The sequence below is a fragment of the Marmota monax genome, unplaced genomic scaffold (genome assembly GCF_021218885.2).
Source record: "Marmota monax isolate L192 unplaced genomic scaffold, Marmota_monax_Labrador192_F-V1.1 WCK01_AAM20220418_F8-fsc00157, whole genome shotgun sequence".
NCBI lineage: Eukaryota > Metazoa > Chordata > Mammalia > Rodentia > Sciuridae > Marmota > Marmota monax.
In genome coordinates this window covers 2,022,529-2,050,000 of record NW_026694573.1, presented here as the reverse complement: position 1 = coordinate 2,050,000, position 27,472 = coordinate 2,022,529, and the positions used below count along the sequence as shown (strand labels likewise).

Here is a 27,472-nt window from a genome sequence, read left to right as displayed (position 1 = left end):
GTGGGCATAGGAGTTGTTCTGAAGTTGGTTTTTGGTAAAACAATTTCTATGAGCGTGTCTGCTTGTGGTTTGGTGAACATACACACACATTCCTGTTGGTGATACCTCAGTTTTTGGAGCCAAAGGATTTGCATGTTTTTACCTTTAAAATATACCATCCTAGGGTTTTCTAAAGTGCATAAGAAATTCAGTTTGTTCACTGCCTGGCCAATATTTGGTTTAACCTATCTTTTTTTTTGATGGGTTTTTGAAGTTCTTGTTCTTTCTGGAACAGTCCTTGTCTTATTTTAAAATATCCCCCTTTTCTTACACATTGAATCTTCAGGGGCTAAAATGCAGGACTTGGTTGGTAAGTCTGAGTGGGGCCTGGGAAGTGTTTTGTTTATTTATCTGTCTACTTATTTATTTATTTATTTATTTGTTGTTGTTGTTGTTGTTGTTCCTGGTGGTGGTGGTGGTGGTGGTGGTACTGGGGATTGAACCCAGGGGTGCTTAACCACTGAGTCATATCCCCAGCCCTTAATTTTTTTTTTTTTTTTTTAATTTAGAGAGACAGGGTCTCACTGAGTTGCTAAGTGCCTTGCTAAGTTGCAGAGGCTGGCTTTGAACTTGTGATCATCCTTCCTCAATCTTGCAAGTCGCTGGGATTACAGACATGTGCCACCACACCCAGTGGGAAGTGGTTTTGATGCCCAAACAAAAGATGCATGCCATCTCAGTCTACACTGTGTCCTAGGGTAGGGCAGTGGTTCCTAATGCTAACTTGCTTCAGAACTTTTACCAGCCCTGGCAGCAATATGGATAAAAGGTTGTTGGTCTCCCTTTCTTGGGAGAACTCCTCTACTGGAGAGGTGATTCTTGAATTTTTGAAGTGTTTTCTTTTATGAAGTAGTGGTGATAGAAGTTTTCTTTTTAATTCTTCGCATAAGAAATTGTTAGTTACCATGATTGGTTTTGAAACTGAAAAGTCAAGTGAGTCTGGCTCCCGAAGCCGTAGGCTAGGTGGCTGCAGTCCCATGACTCAGCTGTGACATGTGCCTCCCTTTGGGGACTCAGTTATCTCATTTAAAGGATGTCCCCAGGCAGGTGAGATGATCATGATAGTGTCTTCCAGCTGGGTGGCCCAGGATTCTCTGTGCCCTTTTAACTCCTTGTGGGTGGAATTCACCTATTTACTCCTGTACTGTTGCTGCTTGCCCTCCTCCCTCCCTTGTAGAGTTGCTTCTCTCTCTCTCTCTCTCTTCCTTTTCTTGTAGTGTTGGGAATCCAACCCAGGGCCTAATGGGTAGGCAGGTGCTCTACCACTGAGCTATACCCTCAGCCTGTGGAGCCACTTCTGTGCCTACCTTCTGTGTCTCTTCTGGCCAGGGTTTGTCACCCTGAACCCCTCCCCCCACCCATGGCCACTTTCCAGGCTCCAAGGTGCCCGTGGTGCCAGGCTGGAATATCTCATGTTCCAGTTCTACCATTTATAGTCACCACCTGCTGGACTTGTTGACATGGGAAGTGTGTCTTCCTTTTGGGGCCTTTCTTCCACTTGAAGTCCCTCAGTTAAGCACTTACTGCTTGGAAAGCCTAGTGCTCATGATCAGAGCAGGGGCTAAACATCTGTTTTCATTTTTGGTACTGGAGATTAAACCCTGCAGTGCTCAGTAACTGAGCCACATCCCCAGCACTTTTATTATGACTAAGTTATTAGGGCCTTGCTAAGTTGCTGAGGCTGGCTTTGAACTTGTGATCGTCCTATGTCAGCCTTCAAAACCTTTGGGATTACACTGTTCCTAGTAAATATCTGTGTTTCTTTCTTCCTCTCACTCTCTTTCCTTCTTTGTGGTGTGGGGAATTGAACCCAGAGGGCTTGCTCATACTAGGCATACACTCTACCCTTGTGCTATATCTCCAACCCAAGCATCTGCATTTCTGAAGAGCTTCCAGGTGCTGCTGCTACCCATGGTCCTTGGGCCATACCCACAAGCAAGAACAGGGAGGACTGGGGCTGGAGAGGCCTATAGGAACCTCACGTTGAACTGTCTTGCCTTGTGAATTCCCAGTTTCTCTTTGCATGGGAGGGATGGCAGGAACCCCGGTTTTGCTGGCTTCTGGCCTCTCAGGGCTCCTGCTCTATTGCTCCCAGTGAGTCTTACCTACAGCTCAGGTCCCTCATGGGTGGCAGGACAGTTGGGAACAGAGTTTGGAGGTAAGCCTGTTTTTTATAATACTTATCACAATCTTAAATTATTTTCTGCTTTTTCAGCAGTGCTTACCTGCCCTTTCCCAATAGTAATCACAGCCTCATCCTGGTCTTAGCACGCTCAGCTGGACTTGACCAGGCCTGTGGCTATTTTGGGCAGTATAGTAGAGTAAATACAGCTGCAGGTCCCCCAAAACATCTTTGCCCTACTTCTCATTGGCTCCAGAGCTAGGAGTGCTTGGTAGAGAAGGAAGGGATAAGACTGTGCCTTCCAGGGAAGCAAGACTTGGGGGGCCATAATGCCTGGTGTGGTACAGCACTTTGATCCAGGCCTCCCCTCACAGCAGTCCTTTCACCCTTTTCCTTATGGTGGTATTACCCAGAAGCTTCCTTACCTATGGAGGAAGAGTACATATGGGCATGTGGTGGTGGGACCAGGCAGGGCTCAGCCCCAAATAAGCAGCACGAAGTCTCCAGTAGGGCTCTTAGGCATTTCAGGATGGGATTGGGGAAGTCATTGGACAGGGGTGGATGCCATCTCCCTCACTGTAGACCTGAGCAGTAGAGAAAGAAGAGAGCAGCCTAGGTCCCCATCACTGCATAGGCTAATGCAAGTCTATGAACCCAAGTGTTTATTTCATAGAAGCCTCCGCAGAGGTAGGGATGAGCTCCTGGCATTCATGGAGGCTGTTGCTTTCCAGGACGGTCTGGGAGAAGAGCCAGGAGGGTTGGCCAGCATCCAGGTTCTGACTAGATTACATGGCTGGGCTTGCCTAGAGCATTGAGCCCCACCCACCACCAGCCCATACCTAGAGGGGCAGGGCAGGAGGTCACCAAGCCTGGGGGATGTTCTCAGAGGAGCAACAGATGGGGCCCCCCAAAGCTGCATGACGGGGACCCACCTTATTGCTTCTGGTGAAGGAGCTAGGCCTGTTTCCTCAGTGAATTCAGGAGAATGCAGCCCAGGTAAGACCCTGCTGTGGATAGGTCGTCAGTACTGGAGGTTGGAGGCAGCCACCCCCTCCTTTGAGTAGCTCACAGCCAGGCCCTCTGTGAGTGGCATCACTGGCCCTGCCAGGGAGGAAGGTGGGGATAGATTGATCTCCAGAGTCAGGCTGAAGCTCCTCACTCTACTACCTACTTGCTCTTGTCACCTTAGGCAAGTTTCTTAACCCCCAAGAATTTTTTCTGATAACTTTTTCCAACTGGAGATGGAGATAAAGCTTTTCATAGGCCTATGGGAGGCTTCAGTGATACCAGACCTGTTCATCCCCTCTCCCCCAGCAGCCCATCTCACATGGCAAATGAGATTGCTCAGGCCCTGGTGGACAGTGAGAAATGAGCAAGGCTTCATGGAGGGAAGGACTCTAGGCCAGGGGTACAGGGAAAACAGACGTGCTTGTGGCTGGGCTGGTTGTTAAATCTAGTCCTGGGGCTCTTCAGAATCCTGAAGTGCTTCATCCCTTCTAGGCAATCTCTCCCTGTGGTTTGGGAGGGGCTGCCCCTTGCAGCCACATCTATTGGGTCCATACCTGGAGTATGATGTGACCATTGTAGTGGGTTGGTGTTGGTTTGGGAATAGGACCAATGCTGCCATCAGATTCAGGTTTGCGGGCAGTGGTGGCATGTTCCGGGCCCTTTGTGACACTAGTCAGATGTGCTTAAGCCTCTGGGGTGTGGAATCTGTCTAGTGACTGTGCTTTGACCAGCAGTGCCCTTCTGCCTGGCATGATATATCCCTCCTAGGGCTGGGGATGTGGCTCAAGCAGTAGTGCGCTCGCCTGGCATGCGTGCAGCCTGGGTTCGATCCTCAGCATCACATACAAAGATGTTGTGTCCGCCGAAAACTAAATAATAAATATTAAAAAAATTCTCTCTCTCTTCTCTTTAAAAAAAAAAAAAAGAAGATATATCCCTCCTACTTGGCAGTGGTACTCCAAATAGGGAGTGATTGGCCCTGCTCTCTCTCAGCTCTCTCAATGCCAGCTGGAGTGTTCCTTTGGGATGGTTAAGGTAGAAGATGTTTGCAGTTTGGTTATTTGAAATGGGCTAGGCAGGAGCTTCTCTTAAGTCTCTCAGGCCTCCAGCAGGAAATGCCCTTCTGGGGAGAGTGAGGAATGGCTATAAGGGAGTCGGGGTGAGATGAGAAGGTTCTCTGGGGAGCTGAGCAGCGAGAAGGGTTTTCTTTGCTGGCCTTTACCCTTTTTTTCAGGGCTCCTGATGGTGTGAGGCAGGAGGAATTCCAGTCCAGGTGCCCGGAGTTGCCTCCAGGAGGGCTCATTCCTCCCTGCAGGGATCAAGCATTGAGTAGGAGAAGGGTGAAGAGTATCATGTGGCCTGAAACCACACCCTGAGTTTGATCACCATGGGCCAGGAGGTGGGCGTGGGGGGTATGCTTTTGTCTCAGAGTCAGGGCTGCCATCTTGGTGTCCAGAGAGAACCACAGAAAGGCCCAATAACTGGAGCAGTTCTGAGTACACAGCTTCTGGAGGCAAAGGCTCTGGGCAAAGTGGGTGTTCAGGCTGAGTAGGGGCAGCAACCATTGGAGTGGGGTTGTAGTTCTTGTTTTTTTGCTTGGGCAAGGATTGCTTTCCTTTTAAAGCCTCCTTCCATATCCTTGGAAAGATTTTAGGTTACAGCATGTTCTCTTGCCCATTGTAGGGTGTTAGAAAAGTGTGAAGTGGCCTGGTTCAGCCCTATTCCTCCCCACCCCCCACAAATAGCCACTGAATCTACATGGGTTGATAGTGCTGGACCCTGAGGCAGTTGGGGTCTTGTCTGCCATGGGATTATGTGTGGTGCATCCCCCAGTGGAGTGTAAGAACACAGTGAGGTGAGTGTGGGAAGCCACAGGTCCTGTCTTCTGCCTTCCTCATCTGTCAGTTGGATGGTATGTGCACAAATCAAGGAACTTGGGAAGTATGGGATCTGAAGAATGTCCTGGGTCTGCCCTCTTTCCAAAGGCATAAACAGAGGCTTATTTATTCAGGAAAGTATAATATATATATATATATATATATATATATATTTTTTTTTTTTTTTTTTTTCTCCCAAGGGAGAATGTGGCATATCTCCAGAGGGAGAGATAATCAGGCCTGGGGCTTTGATTCCTCTGGAAATGTACTGAGGGCCAGCCAGGTAGAAACCTGAAGGGATAGGGACCTCTCACTTTAGTAGTTGCTCTGCCTGTCTGATCTGCTTCCCTTGTGCCCTTTGGTTCAGTGCTAGAAGCTGAACTGGCATCACTGGGTGGGCTAGAAACCAGCAGTGGGAGGGTTTACCCATGTCCATGGCTGCAAATGATTCAATTCAGGCTTTCTTTCCTTGTGGGGAGGTAAGATGTGGGGTGGAGGCTTGCCTGGATTGCATGAAGATGAGAGGGGTGTCTACCTTGTCACATGGGGAGGGCAGTACATAGGTTTCTGGGTTGCTGAGTCCACTAGGGTCAAATGAAAAGGGCACACAGCAGCACCTACCAAAGGTTAGTTGGTGTAGTGTCCAAGAGGGAAGGAAGGAGAAGCATTGTGCTCATATGGAATGCTAGAAAAAGCTCTCTTTGGAAGTTTTTTTTTTTACTGGGGATTGAACCCAGGGAGTATTGTACTACTGAGCTACATCCCCATTCTTTTTATTTTTTGAGATACGGGTCTTGCTAAGTTGCTCAAGCTTGCCTTAAACTTGACATCCTTCTGTCTCAGCCTCCCAAGTTGCCAGGATTACAGGCTTTGTGCCACCATGCCCTGCCTTAACATAAGCTTTGAGAGTGCATCTACCTCACCCAGTCTCTCAGCAAGATAGAGCTGCCCTTAGCTAAAAACGTTCCTCCTCCACAGTCCTCAGTTTGCCTCTCAGAGTCTGCTTTGATTTAGTTTCTGACCAGGTTGTTTTTTCCTGTTCTAGAACTTGATATAAATGGAGTCAACTAGTCTGTGTTTTTTTGTTTTGTTTTTATAGTGCTGGGGAGAGAACCCAGTATCTCATGCATGCTAGGTAAACACTGAGCCACATCCTCAGCTCAAGTTAAATGTTCTGATTCTTGAATAAGACTTCTTCTACTTTGTTAAATACTGAGATTCATCCATGTTTGGGTATCATTCTGCCCCCCTTTTTTCTCCTTTCTTTTTAAAAAATAATATCTACTTATTTGCTGGTTGCAGTGCTGCATGCTGTAATCCCAGTGCCTCAGGAGGCTTAACAGGAAAATTGAAAGTTTCAGTTCAGCTTCAGCAGCTAGTGAGACCCTGTCTCAAATAAAAAGGGCTAGGGAGATAACTTGATGGTAAACTGCTCCTGGGTTCAACACCTGGTATGGGGGGCAGTAATACTCATTTTAAATACATGACACAGAAATGAACATACAGATGGTTCTTGACTAATTGTTTCTCTCTCTCTCTTTTTTTTTTTTTTTTTTGGTAGGGGATTGAACTCAGGGGCACTCAACCACTGAGCCACATCCCCAGACCTTTTTTGTATCTATTTAGAGATAGGGTCTCCCTGAGTTGACCACTGAGCCACATCCCCAGCTCTATTGTATTTTATTTAGAGACAGGGTCTCACTGAGTTGCTTAGCTCCTCGCTGTTTCTGAGACTGGCTTTGAACTTGGATCCTCCTGTCTCAATTTCCTGAGGTTCCTGACTTATTGTTTGATTTATAACTTCTTTTTTTTTCTTAATTTTTATTGGTGCATTATAATTATATTAATGGATTTTGTTGTAATTGACAACAAATTTCTGCTTTATGATGGTACAAAAGTGATAAAGCATTCAGTAGAAATTATGCTTTAAATTTTGAATTTATATATCCTGGGCTATCAATAATGTGATATGCTCCCTCTCTTACAGTGCTGGGCAGGGGCAAGAGCCATAGCTCCTGGTCAGCCTAGTGATTACAAAGGAAAACCACTGATGCTCTACAGTGTTTATGTTGCTAAATTGTGATGTTCAATAATGTAAGTAGATTAAGTGTTTTTTAAGTTTATGATTTTTTTTTAAAGAGAGAATTTTTTTTTTAATATTTATTTTTTAGTTTTCGGCGGACACAACATCTTTGTTTGTATGTGGTGTTGAGGATTGCACGCATGCCAGGCGAGCGCGCTACCGCTTGAGCCACATCCCCAGCCCCTAAGTTTATGATATTTTTAACAATGGTTTTATTGGAATGTGACCCATCATAAGTCAAGGTACATCTGTACAAACAGTCTAGTTTGGATAGTCCCATTCCCCAGAGATAACCTCATTTTGCAGTTGGGTGTGCATTCCCCAAGGTGGGACTTGCTTTGTTGGATGGGGCCAGAACTTCCAGAATAGATGCCTTGTAGGAGGGTGGACAGGGGTCTGTGGGGTAGGGTTGGGAGTTCTGGTGGCTCCCTGGCTTAGCTCTGCAGCCCTGGCTCCACTCAGGCATGTGCTGCCAGTGGCTTGAAAGACTAGGGTATCTCAATGCTGTGCCAGCCAGTCTGGGTCCTGGGCCTCCCCTCATCGTGGGGGATGGGCCTTCTATACTGTGATATGAATGGGGAGGGGAGGAAAAGGAGGGCAGGTGGGTATTGACCATTCATCCCACCAACACAATCATATGTCTGATGTCTAATCAGGGTTCTGGGAACATATCCCAGAGTCTTTTTATTATTTCCACCATACCTTCTATGTTCACGGGAGAGTGAACTGGCCTGTGCCTGGTGAGGTCAGCCTGTCTAGGACCCACCCATAGGGGTAACCTGGAGTTGAGGGTTCCTAACCAAGGAGGGAGTTTCTGTGCCGTTTTACCTCTTCCTGACCTTCTCCTAGGTACCCTGAAGGTTCTGTCCTTCGGAGGGGCTAGGTGGTAGCCTTAAAAGAGTACCTGGACAGCATGAGATCCCAGGCCTGCTATGCCTCTGCCCCAGATCCTGGGCTTCCTGGAAGCCAGCATTCTGGCTGAAAGAATTCCCCACGCAAAGACACTTCGCTGGGAGAATTCCAATTTTATTGCAAAAAGCAGTGTGCTTATATAGAACTAAGGGGGAGATGGTAGGGTTTAGATAAATGGCAGGCAACCCGTTTATTGGCAAGTTCTTTCAGATATCAGCTCTGGAGCCCAGGAATTAGTTCTCATTGGGGCTAAGGTTCCCCGCCAGCGAGATTTGAAATTGGCGCCGGCGGAAGAGTTCACAAGGGCGGGAACTTTTCGCGCCACTGCAGAAAAGAAGAAGGTAGGAAGAAGAGGTGCTTAGGCGCCATGTTGGGGTTTTTTCTCTGGGGTATGGCTGCCGTTTATACTTTTCCCAACACTGGCCAGCAATGGGTCTGGGCTGGATGTGCTGTCCTTGGAATTGATAGGCACACTGCCTGGGCCTGCTGCCAGAGATTGCTAAGTGCCAACCTGTCCTCCCTCTGCCACCTGTCTGTGACTCCTGCCAGCACAGGGCATCAGCCCTTGAACTGAGGTTTTCCTGGGATGGTGGTGATCCTGGTGCTGTTTCCAGGTCCTTGACACTCCCACAGTTTATGGCCTTTCCATGATATCTGTTTGCTGCTACGGTGCCTTTTGGAGAGTGGATAGAGTGGGGAATCTCTGGCCATCTTCATTTGGGTAGGGAAGAAAAGAGCAATGCTTTGTAGACTTATATACAGCAGTATATAAGTCTATATGGGTATATAGCAGGGTGTTATATATATGGGTAATACAGCAGGATGGTATGTGGTCCTCTCTTAGGAGGTGAGGATATGTTGTCTCTTGTAGGTATAGTTGATGGCCCAGACTGGCAGGCTGGGAGGGCAGCTTTGTGCTTGCTGTGAGCTCTAAACAGGAGGGTCCCCCTCCCCCTGTGAAGAGCATTTCTGGTAGAGGGTACAGGAAGTTAGCCTTGTCCCTTTCTGCTAGGTGTCACATCTAACTCAGCCTGGGGTCTTCTCCTTCCCTGACTGGGAAACCTTATTCAGTTAATCAACCTAACCTGGGTTAGTGAAGTACCTGGCAGGGCCATGTAGTAGGCACCCAGAGGGCATGCCTACCCCCAAGGTACTCAGTTGTCCCAGAGTCCTCTATTTTGTCACTTACTCCCTGCACAGTGTTTAGTAGCTGGCCTGAACTCTGCTACAGACAGGTAACCCCTAGTTCATCTGGTGAGTGAATGTTGGCAGGGCTCTGGCTGATCCCAGATATGAGGAAAGCCAGGCAAGGAGCAGGTTAATTGACCCAAAGGTATCTAGCAGATTCAAATGCTAGCCTTGACTTCCTGTTAGTCTTCAGGTCCACTCTTCACCAACCATTGTTTTGGTGGTCTCCACTCCCCTTCCAAAGCTGTGGTCTGCCCCATCCCTTTTACAGAGACTTAACAGCTACTTTTGGGTGAGGGGTCCAGCCCTAGTTATCATTCAACACAAGAGTTCTTGGCTCCCAGACCTCTGTATTTTCAGAATTGGTTCAGCTGCCCTCAGGGCCTTTGGTGGGATCCTGGGCCAATCTTATTCACCTCCTACCAGTCCCCCTCCCCCCCTGAGAGGGGAGCTGCTTGGGGAGACAGCTGGTAGCCTGAAGCCTAGCCTCCTGGCTGAGGCCTGTACCCCGGGTCTGGTCACATTCCTGAGGGACCTGCTGAGCCTCCCTGGCCCTGGGGGTGGCGTGGGGGAAGGGCAGGCAGGGATGGGCTCCAGACTGTTGCAGGCCCCCACCCCCACCCCTGGCTCCATTCCAAGAGAGCCCAGTCTGGCCTGTGGGGTGCAGGGACTCAGAACCTTAGGATCCCTCTCCTGCGGGACCCAGAGCTGAGAGGGGGAGAGGGAGCCTACTCTTATCTGACTGTACTGCCAGCAGCTTCTGCAGGAGGCTGGTATTGAAAGACTGAGCCTAAGGCTGGGACAATCCCTCAAGCAGTAAAACCTCCTGAGAGGGAAGGCCTATGTGATTAGGCTGGGCAGGAGAGGGCTGGGCCCTCTAGGCCTAGAGGGGGCAAGAGCACATCTGAGAGGGAAGCAGGGGAGCCAGAAGCCGTTGAGACTGGTTCTTATAAATAGCCCTTGCACAAGTGGCTCCAATTTTGACCTTTTGTTATGTAAATGTGACCAGCCTGGGTAGGACCTTGCCCAAGCCTCCTTGCCACCTCATCTGCTTGCCTGGAATTGTATCCCTGCCACCAGCATCCCCAGGTCTAGGTGGCCCCTGAGGTATCCTAAATCTCCAGGGTATATGTGTTGGTGGATAGGTAGTGCCCACCTAGCTTCTCAGATCTTGTCTTTTAACTCCTCACTTTCCCTGCCATTGGGTGTAACTATAGGGCACCACTGTTCTGCTTGGCTGCACCTGGGTGTTCTAGCCAAAGACATCCTTCAGACCTTTCTGAAAATGAAGGATCCAGGGTCACCAATTGCCTCTCCTTCATGATCCCTCTCTTCCCCCGCTTCCCTTGCTGATGTGTGAGTAACTGTCCATCTTCTCCCCAGATGACCAGGCATTGATGTACCCTCAGGAAGTCCACACGCTCAAGGAGGCCGTCCCTGCTGGCTGCTGCTCACATGGTTTCTGGGCCCCTGGCACTCCGGTAGGCTGAAATGGAGACTTGGGGAAGGGAGAACAGCACCTGTTCTTTGTCCTTGGCGTTTTCTGGGCAGCTTACACAGCCCTGGCTTCTGTTCTGGCCTTGAAGTCTTGGGTTCATTCAGTTCAGGACAATGTCAAAGGAGCCTGGGGCCCACTGCCCAGGATTGGGGGGTTGTTGTGAATATGTGAGCTCTCCTGTCTTTTGCTTGTTCTCTTGCTAAACTTGGGGCACTAGGTATGCTGGGGACTGTCGAAGGTGTCACTGGCTTTGCCCTAGGGCCCAATGTGGAAGGTACGCTTTGGGTTCTTTGTCTCTGCCTAATAGGTTAGGGGAACAAGGAGTGGAAGAGTTAGTTCCTGACTGAGCCCTTTGGCAGGTGCTTGCTGTGGGGCTCTTGAGTGTTATTTTTTGGGGCATGTCACACCCATGTTCACTCACAGTGAGGTGTGGATCTGGGAAGAGCATTTGTGTTATGGGAGGGGAGGACAGGGTGTGGTAGGCATGACTGCTTCCAGGGCTCTGCTCCTGTGGGAGACAAAGCTGGGTGCTCTGGGAGGGGTAGGAGCACAAACACCTGGTGGTGGCAAGGTTTAGAGCTGTTCAGCTACTTACAGAGACTGTACCCTTAACAGCAGGTACAGAACTGCCTTGGGACGATCATTTCTTTCCTTCTGGGGCCCATTGTATACTTCCTTGCCTTTGTTTTCCCTGTGGGGTGTCTTGCTTGGCAGAGAAACGGCTCAGGTTGGGAGTCTGGTTGGACCTCATGAGCACACACTGCACCAGTGGGCTGATAAGTTCCTGTGGAGACCAGAGGCATCTGTGTGTTTGTTACTTAATGACCTCAATTAGTGTTTGTGCCAGCCCGTCTAGCAGGGGCCAGCTGGCTGCCTTTCCCAGTCACAGACAGTTATGGCCCTTAGAAAAGGTGCAGGGTTTAGGGGCTGGGGGTAGTGCCCCAGTGCTTGCCCCAACAAGGTCCTTCTCAATGTAGGTGGGCTCTGCAAAGACCAGAAGCCATGGGAGAGACTACAGTATGGTGGTGGTGGTGTGGGAAGCAGGATTGGTACTCTTAGCACATCAGAAAGCCTGAGCCACCTCTTAAGAGGTACCCCAGTGTAGAGTAGAGGTTTCAGACCAGCAGATGTGTTTGATTTGGCCACACAGTATTTTTAAAAAGAACCTTCTTCTAGTAGAGGGAGATGACTATGAAAATCTGAATTTCTAACTTGTCTAGAAAGTTGAAAACAGCCCTGTGGGCCTGCATGCTCCAGAGGGCTAGGTCTGTTTTACCAAGGGCTCTAGCTCCCCTACAGAGGCCTCTGTTCCTCAAATTCCATATCCACCTGCTAGTCATTTTGGGTTCCCTGCTTGTCCATGTGGGCCTATGATTGACTTCTTTTAGTGTGGAGATAGTAGCCTATGTTCTGAAGTCAAATTCAGACCCCAGTTTTTCTGCTTGGCACCCTCCTTGCTTCATTTTCTCATCAGTGCAAATAGGTGTGGGGGAATGCTGTGTCCTTTCTCAAACAGTTTAAGTCTTTCATGAGGTGATCTGTATGTACAGTGCCTGCACACAGCAGGATTGAGTTTCTTCTCTGTGCCTAAGGGGGTAGAACTGAGTGCAGGTCTCAGCTACCTGCTTAGTGCATAATTCCTTGAGTGCCATCCAGAGTTCCACTGTGCTCTAGGACCCTGGAGTGAGTTAACGTGTATGCCTGTTCTTGCCTACAGGTGGTGTGCGTGGGCAGGGCGTGGGGACATGGGGCCCGACATGGAGCTGCCCAGCCACTCAAAGCAGCTCCTGCTACAACTGAACCAGCAGAGGACCAAGGGCTTCCTGTGTGATGTCATCATCATGGTGGAGAACTCAATTTTCCGGGCCCATAAGAATGTTCTGGCTGCCAGTAGCATCTACTTCAAATCCCTGGTCCTACACGACAACCTCATCAATCTGGACACAGACATGGTCAGCTCCACAGTATTCCAGCAGATCCTTGACTTCATCTACACAGGCAAGCTGCTGCCCAGCGACCAGCCAGCTGAGCCCAACTTCAGCACTCTTCTCACTGCCGCCAGCTACCTCCAGCTGCCTGAGTTGGCAGCCCTCTGCCGCCGCAAACTCAAGCGAGCTGGCAAGCCCTTTGGCTCTGGACGGGTTGGGGCTGCTGGCATGGGGCGACCATCCCGTAGCCAGCGGCTATCCACAGCCTCTGTTATCCAGGCTCGGTATCCAGGGCTTGCGGACGGGCGCAAAGGAACCCACACCCACCAGGAGCTCCCACTAGCCAAAGGCTCAGATGATGAGCTCTTTCTCAGTGGCTCCACCCAGGAGAGTACACATAGCCTAGGCCGGGGGGTCTGCCCAACCAGTGGAGAGGTAGGCCTAGGGGGCTGCAGTAGCAGCACCAATGGAAGCACTGGGGGCTGTGAACAGGAGCTGGGTCTTGACCTGTCCAAGAAGAGCCCACCCCTGCCCCCCACAACTCCCGTACCCCACCTCACCCCTGATGATCCAGCCCAACTGAGCGACAGTCAGCAGGACTCACCACCTTCGGCCTCTGCCCTTCCCATTGCCAATAGTGCCTCTTATGCTGAGCTGGGAGGCACCCCTGATGAGTCTATGGATCTGGAGGGGGCTGAGGATAACCATCTGAGTCTGCTGGAGGGGTCAGGTGGGCAGCCTCGGAAGAGCCTCCGGCATTCATCCCGTAAGAAGGAGTGGAGCAAGAAGGATCCTGTGGCTGGCTCCCCCTTTGAGCGGAGAGAAGCAGGGCCCAAGGGCCCCTGTCCTGGAGAAGAGAGTGAGGGGCTTGGGGACAGGGTTCCCAATGGCATTCTATCTGGCAGTGTTGGGGGAGGAGGCCCCAGTGGGCCCTATGGGGATCCCCCATACCCTTGCAAGGAAGAGGAGGAAAATGGCAAGGACGGGAGTGAGGACAGTGGGCAGAGTGGTAGTGAGGGGGGCAGTGGCCACCCTGGCGCCCATTACATGTATCGGCAAGAGGGCTATGAGACAGTGTCATATGGAGACAACCTTTATGTGTGCATCCCTTGCGCCAAGGGCTTCCCCAGTTCTGAGCAGCTCAATGCCCACGTGGAGACACACACCGAGGAGGAGCTGTTCATCAAGGAGGAAGGGGCCTATGAAACTGGCAGCGGGGGTGCTGAGGAGGAGGCAGAGGACTTGTCAGCGCCCAGTGCAGCCTACGCTGCTGAGCCCCGGCCCTTCAAGTGCTCTGTCTGCGAGAAGACTTACAAAGACCCGGCTACTCTACGGCAGCATGAGAAGACACACTGGCTGACGCGGCCCTTCCCTTGTAACATCTGTGGCAAGATGTTCACGCAGCGTGGCACCATGACCCGCCACATGCGAAGCCACCTGGGCCTGAAGCCCTTTGCCTGTGACGAATGTGGCATGCGTTTTACCCGCCAGTACCGCCTCACTGAGCACATGCGTGTGCACTCAGGTGAGAAGCCATATGAGTGCCAGCTCTGTGGGGGCAAGTTTACCCAGCAGCGTAACCTCATCAGCCACTTGCGCATGCACACCTCCCCCTCCTAGAAGCCAAAGACCCGCGGGCACCCTCTTCAGACTCACCACTTGGGAACCCACGGAAGAAGCCAGGAGGCAAGGCAGGTGGGGCTGGGACCCTGAGGTCCAGTGAGGCTCCTATCAGCTCCTCTGACCCAGCCTCCCCACACCCAGAGCTTTAATCTATAGTCTGTACCAAGGGAAGCCAAGAGGAGAGAAGCCGGCAGGCTTAGCTCCCTGTGTGTGTTGCTGGTGACCATTCTACCTCCCTGTCCCATCTAGGTCACCAGCTCCCTGTAAGGGGCTTCTGCAGAGCCATTGGGAGTGGGTCACATGGGTCTTACTGAGACCTGGTCCCTTTCCTGCAGGTTGGGTTGGAGAAGGGGAGTAAGGGGTCCCTCTCAATGCTGGTCGGGGACCAGGCTGCCTGTAGCTGGGGTGGTATCTGGAGGAGGCCCCCCAAGCAGGGACTGGGTATGTGTGCGTGCACGTGTGCTTGTGTCTATGTGCAGGCGCGTGTGACCCTGGCTCTGGGGAGCAGGTGCTGGGAGGACAGTTTCTCCTTCCCTCCTTGAGCCAGGGCAGCACTGCTCATTGGCGCTGGGATAGTCAGGGTGACCCCACCGCCTACCTCTCTACAACTAAAGAGCCCTCTGGGCCGATGTTGCTGTTATTCCTACTGATCTGTTCCTTTTTTTTTTTTTTTTCAATTTTGGATTCTGTTTTTAAACCAAAACAAACAATAGTTTATTTTCTTCCTGCCCCTTTGGGGCTGAGCCTGGGTCTGCAGACTGAATGTAATTGGGGCAGCTGCTCCTCCCCATTGTCCTCCCCTAGCCCTGGTGGGCACTGTGGAACACACCAGTGAGCCCACCTCTTCAGGCCCCAGAGCCCTTTTTGCCTAAAGGCTTCCCTGGTCTCCAGTACTATCTGGGCTGCCTCAGGAGTGCTTGCTTTTCCTATAGTTTCTGAGGAATATTCTTTGTCTAGAGGTACTTGTTTTTTATTAAGAGACACCCCAGTGTAACGTTTATGGGACTGTTGGAACTGGAAGATTCGTGGGGTGGGGGGGAGGCTAGACTTGCTGCCAGGGCTGTCGGTACTCTCATTTTTCATTTCTGTGTGTGTGGGTAAGTGTATGGTGTGTGCAGTATGTATGGACAGATGTTTCACTTTCTTTCCTCACTGAACAAGGTGGAGAGACTTCTGACCTTTTGCTACCTCTTGAATTCATGACAACAGCATGTTGGTGACTGGCAGTTGAGGCCCCGATGCTTTTGTTTTCCTCTGGTCAAGTGAGTTGGGCTCGGGCTGGCCCGAGTGTCCCTCCTGGGCCTCAATGTTCTCTGAGGGGGCACTTGCTGCTCACTGGGCCTAGGTGAGAAATATGAGCTGCTCACAAGGGGCAGGTACCCCAAGCCTCCTGAGCAGCACAGGAGCTTAGAGGAGGAAGCATCTCTGGACAGTTCCCTGGCAGGGCCAGGATGAGGCGGAAGTGAGCCCCCACCCATCCTGTGCCCTAGCTTTGAGCTTGGGAGAGCAGTAGCCCCCTCTTACCCAGTGAGGTGCAAGGAAGAGCTGACCAAAGCACTGGGGAACAGGATTAGCACTTCTCAAGCAGTCCTGGCCCCCAGTGCGAGAGGCTTGCCATCACCCAGGGGCTCAGCCCTTTCTGGAGTCCCACCCTTTGCTCCTCAACACAGACTTCTCAGCCAGCCTCAAACACCTCCATGGGCCAAGCCAGGCTCAAGGCCAGACCAAGGTCACCATGCTCTGTCCTATGTCCTTGGCTAACTGGAGTCAGAGCTGGGCCAGCAGGCTTTATATTCATTTTGCTTCATGCATTTCTTGTCAGTTTTCTTTTGATTTTAAGTTCAGACCAAATAACTCCAGAGTCATCCCTTACCCCACTTCTCTAGAGACCCTCCAGCTGAAAACAGCCTGAGTTCAGGGACCCAGTGGTGAACGGTGTATTCTTGGGAGTGAGGGAGCTCTGGCCACATTAGGGCTCCTGGCTGAGTCCTCCATGTGGTGCCTCCAGCCCTGAGCTTATTCCTCTTCTCTTTGGGTGGGAGACAGAGAATTGGACCCTAGGTTTTAGTTTCAGCAAGTCAGGCTGAGCACTTGAGTGGAGGAGACCCCTGGGCTCCAGCTCACTCAGGGAGGGAGTGGGGCCATATAAGACTCCCTGCTCTTTTACCCCACCCCAACTCTCAGCACTTAAGCCACACGACACAAAGTCTGTACCGCCTGGGAATTGTGCACGCCCCTGGCCTCATGCATGGCCTCCTGGGCCATGGGCAGCTGCATCTGTGAGGTGACTCGAAAGTAGGTGATTCCTCTGCAGAACTTCAGGGACTGGGAGCAAAGCCCCCTCACTCAACGATGTCTTTGCGACATAGTATTGTACCCACCTTAGTATTGTATCAAGCCTTTTCTGTATTTTGAGAAAGCAAAACACTAGTTTCCTATTTAAGATTTTAAGGGTTTGTGGGGCGGGATGGGGTTGACACAACACTTAGTTTTGTTTTCTTTTCCTTTGATTCCATGTTGGGTGCGTGCTTGTGTGTACGTATGTGTGGAGATGTTAAGAGCCTCACAAGGAAATTAGGCCGTAGGAGGCCAAGGCGGCTTACAGTTCTCTGCTTTAGTCACTTAATTCCTGAATGTTTCGGAGAAACAGGAAACAGAAAATAGCAGATGTCAATGTCCTGTAGGAAAGAAGAAGAAAAAAGAAAAAAAAAAAAAAAAAAGGAAAGCTCATACCCAAATTCACAAAACCTATTTTTAAACCAAAGCACATTTTGAATGAGTATGGAACCTCAATGGGCTCAGAAAAAAAAAAGATGCTAATATATTTATCTCATTGTTTACATAAACTTTTACAGTTTCAGACCTCAACAGCTGTAAGGCCAGTCCCAGGGAATCCTCATCTTCTGCTGGGGGTCCTTCTGAGTTAGCCCTGGAATGGCTCATGGGCAGAGAAGGGCTGGAGAAGAGGCTGGAAGCCTCTGTGGGATCCACCTGAGCCTTCATCCTCATCCCTGGGGGCTCTCCAAGCCCAGCTGGCACCAAAGAGCTTAGGCCAGTGCTGATCAGCTCCTGAGGCCTCCTGGCCAGGACCTCAGTAGTCCTGGCCAGCAGCGGGTGGCAATCAGCTCTGGTGACAGGACCTAAGTCTGGGTTTGGGCCCCAGGGTGGAGGTGAGCTCCCCCTCCTACTCTGCCAGTGATACTTAGGGGGTGAATTGATGTGAAGGTTTCATTCAAGCCAAAAAGCAGAGACCTTTGCACAGCTCAGTTGACTCCACTGGGCTTCCACCCCCCACCCCATGCAGGGGAAGAGGCTTACTGAGCCTGATCCTTACAACACAGACGGTGCAAACACTCTTAACAGTGTTGTTTTTGTATCAATATGTTTGTGCAGTGATGAATGTATTTATTTCTCAGACTTGGGGTGAATGGGCAAGTGGCAGGCCGGGCTCTGCCACTGCTCACTCCCACTGGACCGAGCCACAGCAAGGGCTCCTTCAGGATTGCAAAAAAGGAAAAAAGAAGTGATGAACCTTTAAGCAAATAAGAATCTCAGAGACTTGCAGCATAGCCATACACCTCAGCCTGTGAAATGAGCACTCTGGACCCAGATTGACTCCCGATTTCATACAGCCGGGGGTGTGTTTCCTGTCCAACACCACTGGGGGGCAGTGGGCCATTTGCCTGATGCCCCCAAACTGTCAGTATTCACTGGACTTCAGGCCCCTGTGCAGGAGTGCGATCTGGCTGGGTTTGCAGGCAGCAGACCCCTGCCCCCTCCTGTGGCCATCCTGATTGATGATGGGAGTGGAGGGGGGCTGGCCTGGGCAGCCAGAAGGGCAGGGCTCAGGGAACAAGTGCTGCATCCGTCCTGCCCCCAGATTTGGGGGACAAAAGCTATAAGCACCAGGCCTGAGAATAACAGGGGTGCTCAGCCCTGCCATGCCCCACTGAAGGGACCAAGGTTGTCCTGTTCCCCAGAGTCACATTGGGGCCATTGTTACTGAACCTGTGAATTGGATGCCAGGAATGAGGGAATGGAGAGGGACCTAACCAGAGCCTCAGTCTGACATTCCAAACTGGGTATGGTAGGAGCTGTGGGAATTGAGGCTGCCCAGGACCACCCCCCTTCCTAGGATGCCCCCAGCTTCAGTCACCCCAGTTTAATTTTCTACCAGGAACCCCTCCCCCTACCTCACCTTGCTATTTATTGCTGTAATTTATTGACCTCAAGAATGCTGCATAACAGACCTCACTTGGGGGCAAGGAGGATCCCCAGGGCTCCCCCCCCTCCACTTGGTGGGGCCCTGTGGGGCCAGGTGCTGAGGGGATCCTCTCTACCCCACCCATCATTTGCTTCCCCCCAGGGTCCCCAGGTTGGGCTCTGGCCCATTCACAAATACCTCGAGGGGAGGGGAAGAGATGGGGTTATAGCTGTTTTAATTGGAACCGGAAGAGGGATCATGTCCTAGTTTATACCCTTCCCAGAGAGGGGGAGGGACACCGGGATCGCACTCCTGTACTGGCCACCGCCGTTGTCACTCATCATTGAGTTCACTTCTCTCTAGAGTTTGGATAAATTCAGGTCAGAGCTGCAGGTATGCAGCCCTCCAGTGTCATAGAAAAGCGATTCGCTGATGACTGATCTCTCCAGAAGCGTGCAGTCTTAATGTACAGTGATGAGAAACTGTTATTTTATGATCTTTTCATTAAAAGCTTGATTGAAAACTATCCGGCATGAGCCTTTGTGCTTTATGTGACCATTTTTTGGTAAACTGACAAAAGAGTTCCAAGGTCCTAGGAGGGTAAGACCTGGGATGGGCATCTGTCTACCCCCTTCCAGCTGGGGCTAGAGCCAGGTGCAGAGGTGTTTGTGGATCCTGAGCCAGGGAACTAACCATTCAGTGTCAACAATATAGACAACGTTGTCCCGAGCAGGCAGAAGCCATCCAGGAAAGAGCAGATGTGTGGACAGTTAAAAGGGGCGAGGACCTGGTGGCTGGGATGAGGAGAAGGTCTGGCCAGTGCCCATGGCCCCTGTTCAGCAGTAGGGGTGGAGCCAATGAAGAGCTGGGACAAGGGGAGTGCTTTGTTCTGACATTGCTTCTTCCTGCTACTTGGTCTGAAGAGGAAGGAAAAGAGGATAGTATTTGTCTACTGGGGCCACTGGGGTGGAAGTCCCTGAATGAAGACTCAGCAGGAGGAACTTGGATGGTCCCAGGAAGGTGATTGCCAACAGAGACCCCTGAGTGGACAGCAGACATCCGTGGTAGCTCCAGGGCAGCAGCAGATGAGCCCCGTGACCCTAGACCTCAAAAAAGAATGTTTATGTTGTTAATTTATTTATTTTTAAAGAGAGTGAGAACGAGAGAGTTTTTTTTTTAATATTTATTTTTCAGTTTTCGGCGGACACAACATCTTTGTATGTGGTGCTGAGAATCGAACCTGGGCCGCACACATGCCAGGCGAGCGCACTACCACTTGAGCCACATCCCCAGCCCTATGTTGTTAATTTAAATCTTAGTAAGTTCTGTTCAATTGTTTAATATTTTTTTTTGTTTATTTTTATCAAAGTAACTTCTGATCACAGTTTAATTGAATGGTGCTTAAGGAAAAAAGTCTATGCTGGGCACAGTGGTGCACACACCTGCAATTCCAGTGACTCAGGAGGCTGAGGCAGGAGGATCATAAGTTTGAGGCCAGCCTTGGCAATTTAGCCAGACCCTGTCTCAAAAAAAAAAAAAAAAAAAGTACAAAGGGCTGGGGGTGCAGATCAGTGGTGGAATACCCCTGGGTTCAATCTAAAGTACCAAGGTTTGATGTTCCTCTCAACCCATCCCATTTTGTATAATCAACACTTTTAATTCAGCACTTTCTTTTGCCTTTGTCTCTACATTTCTAAATACTATTAAATGTCTCTTTCATTTAGAGAATACATGCAAGGTGCATTTTGCCAAATCATACTCATTATCACCTCATAAGCTTGTTTACTGCTGAGCCAGGGTCTTCACATCCTTTTTTTTTTTTTTTGGTAGATGGACAGAATGCCTTTATTTTGTTTATTTTTTATGTGGTGTTGAGGCTCAAACCCAGTGCCTCACATATGCTAGGCAAGTGCTCTGCCACTGAACTAACATCACAGCCCCTTTAATCTTTTTTTGTGCAACTTATTTTTGTTGAGGTTAATAATCTGATTGGCTCACTTTTGAAGGGGAGTGCTGGGGATTAAACATAAGGTTTCATGGGTTCTAGGCAAGCACTGTACCACTGAGCTACTTTCCGAGGCCTCAGTTGCTCACTTTGATTTGTTTCCCTTCCATCACATTTTGGCTTTGTGAAATGCCTCCAGTACAGCTTTCTATGCAGACACTCTATTCTGTTTGTTTTTTTCTGGAAGCCTGTGGGTATCCTGGACAGGTATGGGCCAGAGTTCTTCCTGCCTTTGTTCCTACATTGAAAGCCCTGTCTTCTGGGTTCTGTGTGTGCTCTTTCCTGCATGCTTGTCTTGGTAGCTCATTTCCTTTAGTACCATCCTGAGGAAGACTACATGGAAAGTAGGTTTTTTTGAGATGTTGAATGTTGAAAATGCTTTTAAGCTATATGAATTTGATAGTTTGCAAATCAAATTGTAGATAGGAATATTTGAAGGTATCCTCATGTCTTTCTAAAAGGACATTTACTAAGCTGTACAGCAAAAGTAGGAAGCTTTTGAATGGCTCTTTGCCAAAACAACCTGTTTTTTTTTTTTTGTTTTTTTTTTTAAACAGGTGGTGTCATTAAAAGTTCTCAGGTACTGCTTGGCATGGTGGCACACATCTGTAATCATAGGTACTTGAGATGCTAAGGCAAGAGTTCTGAAAGTTCAAGGTCAGGCTGGGCAATTTACTGAAACCCTGTCTCAAAATGAAAAAAAGGACTGGGGCCAGTGCAGGGGTGCAGCCCATAACCCCAGTGACTCAGGAGGCTCAGAAAGGAGAATCACAAGTTTGAGGCCAACCTCAGCAACTTGGATTCAGTCTAACAAAAGGCTGGTGGCAGAGTGCTTGCCTAGTATGTGTGAGGCACTGGGTTTGATCCTTAGCACCACATAAAAAAAATAATAAAATAAAGGCATGCTGTCCATCTATAACAACAAGAGGACTGGGGAGGTAACTAGGTAGTAAAGAACCCCTGGGTTCAGTCCCCAGTATTAAAAAAAAAAAATGGGAATGTAGCTCAGAGACAACAATCTTGGGTTCAATCTCCAATGCTATCAAGGAAGAACAAAAATGTTCTCAGGTGTTGGGCTACAAATTACTGCTGATGATTATGGGGTGCTGTACCCTCCTCCATCGCTTCTTAGATAATATATGACATCCACACTGATCACCTTTCCAAAATCTAATTAAGAAAGTGTGGGTGTGTACAAGACTTACACTCTAGCAGCCTGGACTCTTGTCCTGTAGCCCTTGCCTGGGCACCTAGTCATGCTGCCTGACAACCTATCTCAGCCCAAGCCTAGGGAAGAAAGGAGCCATCTGGGAGGCACAGGAAGCTCCCACAGACCAGGAAATTGCACAGAAGGGGGAGGTCACCAATTAATAGCATGGGGACCAGGACTGAGGAAGAATGATGGTCAGGCCAAGGGGAATTCAGGTGGAGGCAGTATTGTAGGTTGCAGGTTCCTCAAGAGACCAGAAAGCCTGCATGCCCTAGATGACCCAGGGCATGCAGAAGCTAATTCCTTAAGATGAGCTCTGGGGGCTGGGGTTGTGGCTCAGTGGTAGAGCGCTCACCTAGCACTTACAAGGTAAAGAACCCCTGGGTTCAGTCCCCAGTGTTAAAAAAAAAAATCCTCACCACCACATAAAAATAAATAAATAAAATAAAGTTAATGTGTCCTACTACAATTTAAAAAAAATGATGAACTCTGAGCGGGTGTGGTGGTGATCCCAGCAACTCAGGAGGCTGAGGCAGGACAATTGCAAGTTCAAGGCTAGTCTCAGCAACTAAGCAAGGCACGCAACTTAGACCTTGTCTCAAAAAATAAAAAGGGCCAGGGACATGGCTCAGTGATTAAGCACCCTTTGGGTTCAGTTTCTACTCAAAAAAAAAAGTGGGGGTGGGGGGCTCTGGCCTATAGAAATCAGACCAGTGGGGAGGGCTAGGGCAGATCCTCAGGACTGTCTAGGACCTTGGCAGGCATTGTCGATATGCAGGAGTCTAGTCTGCCCTGGGGACTTGGGCTGTTCTCAGCACTGAGTGGCCGCTTATTGTACAGGAAGCACAACTATCCAGTCAGAAGGAAAGCTGTTGTGCTGTTGAGAGCCCTGCCCTGGGCCACTGGTCTGGTGGATAAGCTTGTATGTTCCTTGACCCAGCTGCTGTGAGTCTTCTTGAGAAATTTAGGAAAATGTCAGCCATGAACAGTTTGGGGATTAATCTATTTCATGTTCAGCTCCTCTTTTTAGTCACAAGGAACAAAGCTGATCATGCCTGGTATGAGATTAGGGCCAGTACCAATCATTGCTGACCTGTTAGGAGGCTGTGCATCTAAGTCATTTCAGAGGAGCATCATCTTTATGTGTATTGTGTTCTGAGTCCTGAAGTTGCACAGATGTGGTTCCTTATTTCTTGGATCCTATGTTTCCATAGGAGAGCCAGGTAGATGAGGATAACAACAATGGGAATAAACACGACCAGATCTTACCTTATCAAGTCCCTCCTTCAGATGCTTAACAGTATGAGCTCATTTGCTTGACTCAATGCTCAGAGTACGGTCTGTGTTTCACCCCCAGTTTGCTTGTGTCACCTAGTCAGAGAGCCACTGCCTGGGATCAGCACTCAGTTGTTCCTCATCTGGGAGGGTCTAACCCGATACAGTGGCAGTGGGAATGATGTGCTGGGGTAAAAACATTGAATTCAAAGGTGGGGTGGACTTGTCTGGCTCTTGCTGGAAGCTTACCTGTGGTCAGAGAAACGGTGAGGGGCTGCAATTGAGACACATGCCAGGCACCATCCAGGTCATGAAGGACCTTAAAGGCCACATCATAGCAGGATTTGATAGGGAGGAAGGAGTTAGATTCACCTTCTTACTACTGGACATCCCCAGGGGATTCTGTCGAAAGATGGCTCTCACCCTGATGCTTAGTAAGGCCACCAGGAGCCTACAGTAGTTACTGCAGGTAGAGACTGTGATTAAGCACCCTTTGGGTTCAGTTTCTACTACCAAAAAAAAAAAAAAGTGCAGGCAGGTGTGACCCTGAATCTGAGTTGGCAGGGAGGTGGTTGTTTCCATCTTAGCCTGGCCTATGTTGGTATTCTCACAGAAGCATTCTCTAGGCCATGGTATGTGTGCCTCCCAGGAAGCAGGGCAGCACTGTTCTCAGATCCCCCACCCCTATTCTTCCTACCCTGCTTGTACCAGAGCACTATAGCAAACCTGAGGTCTCACCTTCATGTGTTCCCATATGGCCTGTCTGCTCTTGGGGAAGGGGACACAGCAAAGGAAGATAAATGTTGTCCAGCTTCCGTCCCTTGGGAGGAGGCAGGAGGCACTATTGGGGAACTTGCTCAGAGTTGGAAGGAGGGACAGCTGTATGGCCTGCCTTCTGTCTGCCTTGGTAATCAGTGGCCTCAGCAGGCATCCATGTGATAGGGATACAGGTGTCCAGGTGTGTCTCTGCGGACAGGAGGGGAGGCAAGGGAGGCATGAGGGTGAAGGGCAGATTTTCCATACACGGGCAAGGGGTTGGTTGTGGTTCATCAGAACAACATGGCTTGGGGACACACCTGCCAGTGCTATAAATCCCAGCACCTCCCAAAAATAGCCTGGGCCTTTGGTCAAGATATCAGAACTCAGCAGTGAAGACATGAGCTTTATTTGTCCATTCAATACCAATTTATATGCCAGGCTCCATCCCAGTCAAGTTCCTGCTCCGGGTAATAAGAAATGCACCTGGGCAATACTGAAAGCCATGGGCATGAAGACAAAGGAAGTTGCAATTTGGGGTGGGGTGGGAGGGAAGGCTTCCCCAAGAATTGGGATTAGGATGAAGCCCAAAAGAAGTGATGAGGGACTGGGCAGAGGAAGGAGCAGTTGCCCAGGCCACAGGCCCTGCAGCAGGCATATGTGTCTGAGGAGTGGCAGGAGGCAGTTTTCTGGGCCCTGTGGTCCATCAATGGGAGGAGCCATATAGCTGGTGCTGGGCCTTGCAAACTTGTAGGAGTTTGGACTTGTACTTCATAAGGTAGAAGCCACTGAAGGGTTTAGTGGCCCTTCTGGCTGCTGTGGGAAGATGTAGGGGGGCAAACAGACTATTAGGGGATTCATGAATGATCCAGTCCAGAGTGGTGGCATCGGAGGTGGTTAGAAGAGGGCAGAATTGGATGTTCTCTGAAAGCCTATTTAAAAGATACTTCTGAGTCACCAACTGAGCAACAGAGGTCTGAGTGCTTGACAAGCAGCAGTTTGTTTACTCTTTGTAAATATCAGATAAGGCAGGTGACCTCCCCACTCATAGGCAAGTAGGTGGAGGTATCGATAGGTCAGGAGTTGGTGATAGAGGGGATCCCAGTACTGAAGGGTGGTTGCAGGAGGAGTGTGTGAGGAGATGGGGAAGCATGACACTTTCAGGGATTCTAGGCCCAGCAACTAGAGGAGAGGTAGCAGGACCAAGGAAGGGAGTTTCTGTGGGCTGTGCTGGGGGCCTTCTCGTGGGGATGAGCAGGGAGTTGGATAGATGGGAATCTAGTCTTGAGGTGGGATGTGGGCATCACAGTGGAGAGATGGCTAACCCCAGGACACAGAGTGAGAGAGGACACTGAGAGAGGGAGGAAGAGTGAGCCCCGAGGAATGACTGAGAGGCTGGAAGGGGCCAGAGTCCAGGAGAACGAATGTCACCTGGCTAAATGTGGTGAGTTGAGGGGGGGGGGGCATCAGAGAGAACCTGGAATTGATCCTAAGGGAAGCAACTAAATGAATTATTGGTTGGAACAGTGGTTTATTTTCCCTTCCCCTTCCCAGTAGGCAAAAAGGAATAAATAAAAAACCTCATCATCTAAACTTCAGAAGTGACTGCTAAGTCATATATAATTGAATCCTCAACAATTAAAATAGGGGGCTTGGGGCTGGGGTTATAGCTCAGAGGTAGAGCACTTGCCTCGCACATGTGAGGCACTGTGTTCATTCCTCAGCACCACATAAAAATAAAATAAAGATATTGTGTCCATCTTAAAAAAAATTAAATAGGGAGCTCTATGTGAATAAAGACTGATGACAGAAATTGGGTTAGGATTGTGGCTCAGTGGTAGAGCACTTGCCTAGCACGTGTGAGGCACTGGGTTTAATCCTCAGGACCACATGAAATAAATAAATAAAATGAAGGTATATCTATCTACAACTAAAAAAGATTTTTAAAAAGACTGATGATAGAAATTGTTCAAACAGGGCACAACAACTAAGAGATCAGAAAAGGCTTCACAGGGCCATGATTCAAAGGAAGGCTTTTCCCTGTATATGGACCAGCATATAAAAGTTATTAAGGGCCACATGCAATGGCGCACGCCTGTAATCTCAGGATCTCAGGAGGTTGAGGCAGCCTCAGCAACTTAATGAGGTCCTAAGAAACTTAGCAAGACCATCTTAAAAAATAAAAAAAATGGTTGTGGGGAGCTGGGGCTGGGGCTCAGCAGTAGAGCCGTTACAGTGTGAGGCACTGGGTTAAATCCTCAGCACCACATATAAATAAATGAACGAAATAAAGGTATTGTGTCCATTTACAACTAAACAAAATATTTTTTTTTAAAGGGATGGAGTTGTGGCTCAGGGGTAGAGTGCTTGCCTAGCACATGTGAGGCCCTGGGTTTGATTCTCAGCACCACATATAAGTAAGTAAATTAAATAAAGACACTATGGGGGCTGGGGATGTGGCTCAAGCGGTAGCGCGCTCGCCTGGCATGCGTGCGGCCCGGGTTCGATCCTCAGCACCACATACAAACAAAGATGTTGTGTCTGCCAAAAGCTAAAAAATAAATATCAAAAATTCTCTCTCTCTCACCTCTCTCTTTAAAAAAAAAAAAAGGCACTATGTCAACTACAAAAAAAAATTTTTTTAAAGGGTTAGGGAGGGCCTGGGGTTATGGCTCAGTGGTAGAGTGCTCGCCTAGCATGCACAAGGCACTGGGTTCGATCCTCAGCACCACATGAATGTAAAATAAAGATATTGTGTCCACCTAAAACTTAAGAATAAATATCTTTATTCAGTGATAGAGTACTTGCCTAGCATGTTGATGGGTTTCCAGCACTGCAACTAACAACAAAACAACAAAAATATCTATTTTTGGACAGGGTTGAGTATCCTTTGTCCAAAATGCTTGGAAACAGAAGCATTTCAGATTTCAAAGATTTTTTTATTTTGAAATATTTGCATAGACTTTACCAGTTGAGCACCCCTAATCCAAAAACTGGAAAAGGAAATGTGCTGACAATACTCAGAAAATTTTGGTTTTCAATGGCAGGTGTTGTGGCATGTCTATGGTCCCAACTACTGGGGAGAATCCTTGAGCTCATGAGTTGGAGACCAGCCTGGACAACATAGAGACCCCACCCCACCCCTACTATGCAAAAATAAGTAGAGATTAAGTTTTGGAACATTTTGGATTTGGAATTTTCAAATTACAGACTGCATAACCCATGTGTGATTTATGAAAAGACTAAAATGTAGTTCAATCTGAAAGTGAGAGAATGTCAACAGGCTGGAAGAGGGGGAAGGACTCAAGTACTAGAGAACTTTGTATGAGAATGGGAAAGGAGGGTTTGAATTTTATTTTAATTTTTTCAGTGTTGGGGATGGAATCCACTGAGCTATATCCCCAACTTCATTATCTTGTTATAGCACAGATTACTTAAATAGTTTTCTATTATTCTCAAAAATAACTAAGGTCTGTAAAAGAGGCATAGATTTTATAAATGTTCTTTCTGTTATTTAATAGATTTTTCCTCTGCTGTTACTGGGGATTGAATTCAGGGTTACTCTACCACTAAGCTACATTCCAAGCCCCCCCCACTTTTTAATTTTTTTTTTTAGTTGTTGTGGGACACATGCCTTTATTTTATTCATTTTTATGTGGTGCTGAGGATCAAACCCAGTGCCTCGCACATGCTAGGCAAGTGCACTACTGCTGAGCCACAACCCCAGCCCCCACTTTAAAAAAA

At 49.0% G+C, this 27,472-nt stretch overlaps 1 protein-coding gene across 2 annotated transcripts in view; it reads left to right on the top strand.

Annotated features, from left to right (window-relative positions):
- Hic2 (HIC ZBTB transcriptional repressor 2) overlaps positions 1-19,774 on the top strand; it is a 35,841-nt gene extending 16,067 nt beyond the window's left edge. Inside the window, exons 2-4 of one of the 2 annotated variants that reach the window (XM_058571767.1) lie at positions 10,613-10,710; positions 12,445-14,180; positions 19,677-19,774. In XM_058571767.1, the coding sequence (XP_058427750.1) occupies positions 10,685-10,710; positions 12,445-14,180; positions 19,677-19,762 (1,848 nt within the window). In that variant the 5' untranslated portion in view covers positions 10,613-10,684 and the 3' untranslated portion in view covers positions 19,763-19,774. Of the gene's footprint in view, positions 1-10,612; positions 10,711-12,444; positions 19,009-19,676 lie in introns of those variants that run through there. The other variant, XM_046421251.2, reaches the window with a different exon arrangement.
- Positions 19,775-27,472: the final 7,698 nt, after the last annotated feature.